Genomic DNA, 6,000 nt, shown 5'->3' with positions numbered 1-6,000 from the left:
GAGACAGTGCCACGTCACCAATGTCATTGACCATCCAAAGGGAGAAAGGCGCCCAACCAGGCCTTCCCCAGGACCCCAGCAGGCAGCCGCCTGATCCCCCCGCATCCCTGCGTCCAGGCCTTCACAGGGAGATGCTCCCTGGAGCTGCTGTGGCCTCTGTGAACAGAACAGTTTCCAGGAGCGCAAAGCCTTCTCCTCCCCGCATCTAGCTTTCCCTCCTGCTCTTCAGTGATGGGGCGAGTTCCCATCAGTGGCTCGAAAGATGCCTTCCCTCACTCCCGATGGATTTTTCCAACAGGGCGCTGCAAACGATTTGAAGAGAGGGCTACAAAGCAAAAGCAATTTCTTGCCACAGAACGATGCAATTTCTTACAACAGAAAATATTTTTATTACAAAATAGTCCATATATAAAAATCCTGAGCCGCTTGCGAGCATCTTTAGGTTTATGGCCTTTTCCTCGAGTCCAGAGTGGAGGTGTGCGCATGCAGGGAGCGCAACCCCCCGGCTCAGGTGTGTGCGGGCGGCCCCACGGGGCCCTCCTTGTCCGTCTGCAGCGCGTCCCACTCGCTGAGGAGCTCGGAGGACACCTCCGTGTACAGATGGTCCCAGTCCCAGCTGACGTCGTCCTGCCGAGAGAGGTATCCTGGGGTGAGACAGTGGAGGCCCTCCCCTGGGGCATGGCCAGCCTCCCGCCAAGGTCAGCCTCGGGGCCCGCTGCCACGGCTGAGGGGCGGGACCTGCCGCTGCCACGTACCTCTCGAACCTCATGTTCAGGCGCCAGGACTTTGGTGAGGAGCTTCAGGTCAATCTCTCCATCCTGTGAACATGGTCGGGGGGGAAGGGGGTTTGTGTACCGTGGGGCCTTTGGACAATGACCTCTGGGGACCAAGTTGAGTGGGGTAGAACCTTCCAAACCCAGGCCTGCAGGAACAGCTTATGAACCAGCAAAATGGCGGGTGGACCACATGGCCACTGACAGCTGGGGGGATACCCACACCACGATGTCCTACGGGCTCGGCCCTCCTTGGGGGAGAGTGAACACCAGGAGGGGGCAGGCATGATGCAGCACATCTACTGATGCCGAGGGGGCAGGCGGGGGCACAGGGGAGACTGGCCCTGAGAACACTGGGAAAGGCTGGGTCCAGGGATGCTCTCACACCCAAGGAGGATGTCTCCAGCAAAGGGACTGTCACCTGGCAGCCTCAGAGCCTCACAGAGGAGGGGCTGCAAGGCCTGGGAGGAACTAACAAATCCCTGCATGTGTCGATGGGAGCCTGCCCCTCTGCGTAGCAACTGTCCACTCACCAAGGTCTGAAAGGCCGAGTACTTCATGAGGTCACTGTCCAGGTCTCGGTAGGTCATCACTCGGTTCACCTGGATACTGTGGGAAAGAGAATGTGGGCAGGAACCGATGCCAGCAGTGTGGCCAGGCTGCCATCCCCAGAGCCTCCGGGCAGCTGGGAAGGACCAAAATGGGGGAAAAAACGTGCAATAAAATGGGAACCCTGGGATGGGGCCCATCACTAGAGATGTGTGGATCTCCCCAAGGGGGCAGCATCACTGCTAATGGCGCCTGGCATGTTCTCCAGCCTCCCGCCAACTTCAGGAGAATACAACATACCTGGGAGGGGCTGCCACCTGCAAGACGAAGTCTTCCTCCTGTACCTCTTCCAGGTCCGGAATAATAGGGATATCTGCAATGAGAGGGTAGGCAAAACTGTCAGCAACATGAGCGGAGATCTAGTCTGCTTCCCCACTGATGACTTATCACCTTCAGGGTGGTAATAGGAGGGCTACAGGCTTTGGGTAGAATGGACACTCAAGATAGTCTCTGGCCTCCAGGACCCCACTGTCCAGGGTGGTAGAACTGAACTTGAGGTGTGCGTGAGAATTGAAGGCAGAATGTCAACAATTTCCAAATCTCAGGCTTTACCCCAGAACCTGCGGGAATTAAAGTGTTCTGGGTGGGGCCAGGGAGGCTGAATTTTTCCATAAGATTTCTTGGGTGGTCCTGACGTTTGGTCCACGTTAGGAGCTATGGGAGTAGCTCTCCACGGAGAAATGTAAAGAAATGAGAAGAAAGTCCTAGACAGCCCTGAGGGGAAGTGTTTAGAGGAGAGGAAGGAAAAGAGGAGCTGAGTGAGCCTGGCACGGGCAGAGATAGAGAAGGGGGAGCACTGAGTGAGCCTGGCACGGGCGACAGAGGAGGGGAGCACTGAGTGAGCCTGGCACTAAAGAGACAGAGGAGGGGAGCACTGAGTGAGCCCGGCGTGGGCAGTCAGAGGAGGGGAGCACTGAGTGAGCCCGGTGCGGGCAGTCAGAGGAGGGGAGCACAGAGTGAGCCTGGCGCGGGCAGTCAGAGGAGGGGAGCACTGAGTGAGCCCGGCGTGGGCAGTCAGAGGAGGGGAGCACTCAGTGAGCCCGGTGCGGGCAGAGACAGAGGAGCGGGGAGCACTGGGTGAGCCCGGTGCGGGCAGTCAGAGGAGGGGAGCACTGAGTGAGCCCGGCATGGGCAGTCTGAGGAGGGGAGCACTGAGTGAGCCTGGTGCGGGCAGACAGAGGAGGGGAGAACTGAGTGAGCCTGGCGTGGGCAGAGACAGAGGAGGGGAGCACTGAGTGAGCCCGGCGAGGGCAGTCAGAGGAGGGGAGCACTGGGTAGCCTGGCGCGTTGGCAGTCAGAGGAGGGAGCACTGAGTGAGCCCGGCAACGAGGGCAGTCACGAGGAGGGGAGCACTGAGTGAGCCGGGCAGGGCAGTCGAGGAGGGGAGCACTGGGTGAGCCTGGCGCGGGGCAGTCAGAGAGGGGAGTATCTGAGATGACTGCGCTTGCGGGCAGTCAGGAGGAGGGAAGTACCGATTGTTGACCTGGCGCGGGCAAGAGGACAGAGGAGGGGGCCAGCTGAGTGAGCCCGGCGTGGGCAGTCAGGAGGAGGTGAGCAGATCTGAGTGAGCCTGGTGAGACAGAGACATCGAGGAGGGGGCACTGAGTGAGCCTAGTCGGGCAGTCAGAGGAGGGGAGCATGGGTGAGCTCGGTGCAGGCCAGTCAGGAGCGGGAGCACTAGGTTTGAGCCTGACGCGGGGCAGAGACAGAGGAGGGAGCAGCTGAGTGAGCCCAGGCACAGAGGCAGTCAGAGGAGGGAGCACTCTGAGTGAGCTGGCGCAGGCTCAGAGGAGGGAGCACTGAGGAGCCCGGCGCAGAGGCAGTCAGAGGAGGGGAGCACTGAGTTGAGCCTGGCGCGGGCAGTCAGAGGAGGGGGAGCACTGGAGTGGAGCCCGGCGCGGGACATCGAGGAGGGGCAGCACTGAGTGGAGCCTGCGCGGGCAGCAGAGGAAGGGGAGCACTGAGTGAGCCTGACGCCGGCAGAGACAGAGGAGGGGAGCACTGAGTGAGCCCGGCACAGAGGCAGTCAGAGGAGGGGAGCACTGAGTGAGCCTGGCGCAGGCTTCAGAGGAGGGGAGCACTGAGTGAGCCTGGCGCGGGCAGTCAGAGGAGGGGAGCACTGAGTGAGCCTGGTGCGGGCAGAGACAGAGGAGGGGAGCACTGAGTGAGCCCGGTACAGAGGCAGTCAGAGGAGGGGAGCACTGAGTGAGCCTGGCGCGGGCAGTCAGAGGAGAGGAGCACTAAGTGAGCCTGGCGCGGGCAGTCAGAGGAGGGGAGCACTTGGTGAGCCTGGTGAGGACAGAGACAGAGGAGGGGAGCACTGAGTGAGCCCGGCGAGGGCAGTCAGAGGAGGGGAGCACTGAGTGAGCCCGCGCGGGCAGTCAGAGGAGGGGAGCAACTGAGTGAGCCCGGCGCGGGCATCAGAGGAGCGGGAAGCACTGAGTGAGCCGGCGTGGGCAGTCAAGAGGAGGGACACTGAGGTGGCCGCGCGCGGGCAGTCAGGGAGTCCTTGGAGCACTGAGGAGCATGCGCGGGCAGAGATGGATAGGTGAGCACTGGTGAGCCGTGTGGCGCTAAAGAGACAAGAGGAGGGGAGCACTGAGTGAGCCTGGTGAGGACAGAGACAGAGGAGGGGAGCACTGAGTGAGCCTAGTGCGGGCAGTCAGAGGAGGGGAGCACTGGGTGAGCCTGGTGCAGGCAGTCAGAGGAGGGGAGCACTGAGTGAGCCTGACGCGGGCAGAGACAGAGGAGGGGAGCACTGAGTGAGCCCGGCACAGAGGCAGTCAGAGGAGGGGAGCACTGAGTGAGCCTGGCGCAGGCTTCAGAGGAGGGGAGCACTGAGTGAGCCCGGCGCAGAGGCAGTCAGAGGAGGGGAGCACTGAGTGAGCCTGGTTCGAGGACAGAGACAGGGAGAGGGGAGCACTGAGTGAGCCCGGCGCGGGCAGTCAGAGGAGGGGAGCACTGAGTGAGCCCGGCGCGGGCAGTCAGAGGAGGGGAGCACTGAGTGAGCCCGGCGCGGGCAGTCAGAGGAGGGGAGCACTGAGTGAGCCCGGCGCGGGCAGTCAGAGGAGGGGAGCACTGAGTGAGCCCGGCGCGGGCAGTCAGAGGAGGGGAGCACTGAGTGAGCCTGGCGCGGGCAGTCAGAGGAGGGGAGCACTGATTGAGCCTGGCGCTAAAGAGACAGAGGAGGGGAGCACTGAGTGAGCCTGGCACTAAAGAGACAGAGGAGGGGAGCACTGAGTGAGCCCGGCGTGGGCAGTCAGAGGAGGGGAGCACTGAGTGAGCCTGGTGCGGGCAGAGACAGAGGAGGGGAGCACTGAGTGAGCCTGGCGAGGGCAGTCAGAGGAGGGGAGCACTGAGTGAGCCTGGCGCGGGTAGAGACAGAGGAGGGGAGCACTGAATGAGCCCGGCGTGGGCAGTCAGAGGAGGGGAGCACTGAGTGAGCCTGGCGCGGGCAGAGACAGAGCAGGGGAGCACTGAGTGAGCCTGGTGAGGACAGAGACAGAGGAGGGGAGCACTGAGTGAGCCTGGCACTAAAGAGACAGAGGAGGGGAGCACTTGGTGAGCCTGGCGCGGGCAGTCAGAGGAGCGGGGAACATGCGTGTCATCAGGGAGATGTCTCCAGGAGCGCACCTCCTCACGACCAAGGCCCACACGTACATCAGCTCGTTCTAGTCTTTGCAACCGTCACAGCCCTGAGCCTGTATCTGCAAGGTCACTTTACACCTAATGATGTGACCTGGATTCCCGGCAGTGTCCAGGAGCAGAGTCTCCACTGAAAATGAAAGTGAAGGTCACTCAGTCGTGTCTGACTCTTTGTGACCCCATGGACTATATAGTCCATGGAATTCTCCAGGCCAAAACACTGGAGTGGGTAGCCTTTCCCTTCTCCAGATAATCTTCCCAACCCAGGAATTGAACCGGGGTCTCCTGCATGGATTCTTTACCAACTAAGCTATGAGGGAAGCCCGAGTTGGCATTGCCCAGGTCTAATATCCTAAACAATGCTGACTCTAAAGATAACACTTCCCCTGCTGTCTCCTGGAGATTCTTCTCTGAATTCTCCCTATGAGACGGACATACAGACACAGGAGGAGATACGAGGCCATTTCTTTCGTCAATCTAACAAGCTCATGCAAAGGGAGAAACAGAGATGGTGCATCATTTTATTGTGGCAACGAGCTTACAGCAGAAAAACCATCCATCTTCTCGAGCACCCTAGAGAAGGACTGCCTTCTCTCAGTGAGTATCACTGACAGGCAGAGGGGGTTTCTCTGTTTTAACCAGTCTGCACAGAGATAAAAAGAGATGGGGCAGAGAAAAAAGAAGGCGGAAGCAGGGAGAGACAGCCCTGGAAGTCCCAAACCAACTACAAATATTAAAAGGAGGAAAAATTCCATAGAGGAGACAACAGTGAAGACACCCTTCATTTTTGCTTCTATGAACTAAATTAACTTTTTTTTTTTTAAAGAGACAGAATCATTCCAAGAGCAGCTGGAAAGGACCCTTCCCACTTTCAGGCTATTCATTATTTAGACTTTGCAATGGTTCTAGTCAAGCTTAGCCGGAGTATATATAAATGTCAGTTCGCAGCCTGGTGTCTTTATTACTGCTAACG

General features: G+C 59.5%; 1 protein-coding gene across 1 annotated transcript in view; it reads right to left on the bottom strand.

Moving 5' to 3' along the window:
* Nucleotides 1-362: 362 nt before the first annotated feature.
* The window catches only part of IFT43 (intraflagellar transport 43), a 106,012-nt gene continuing 100,374 nt past the window's right edge, over nt 363-6,000 (bottom strand). The window contains exons 6-9 of the mRNA XM_043472609.1: nt 1,623-1,695; nt 1,307-1,382; nt 756-818; nt 363-627 (exon numbers count right to left, since the gene is read on the bottom strand). Of these exons, the coding sequence (XP_043328544.1) occupies nt 508-627; nt 756-818; nt 1,307-1,382; nt 1,623-1,695 (332 nt within the window). The 3' untranslated portion in view covers nt 363-507. The remainder of the gene's footprint in view (nt 628-755; nt 819-1,306; nt 1,383-1,622; nt 1,696-6,000) is intronic.

The sequence above is a fragment of the Cervus canadensis genome, chromosome 6 (assembly GCF_019320065.1).
Source record: "Cervus canadensis isolate Bull #8, Minnesota chromosome 6, ASM1932006v1, whole genome shotgun sequence".
Lineage (NCBI taxonomy): Eukaryota > Metazoa > Chordata > Mammalia > Artiodactyla > Cervidae > Cervus > Cervus canadensis.
Note: the sequence above shows the minus strand (reverse complement) of the source record. Positions and strands in the feature narration are given on the sequence as shown.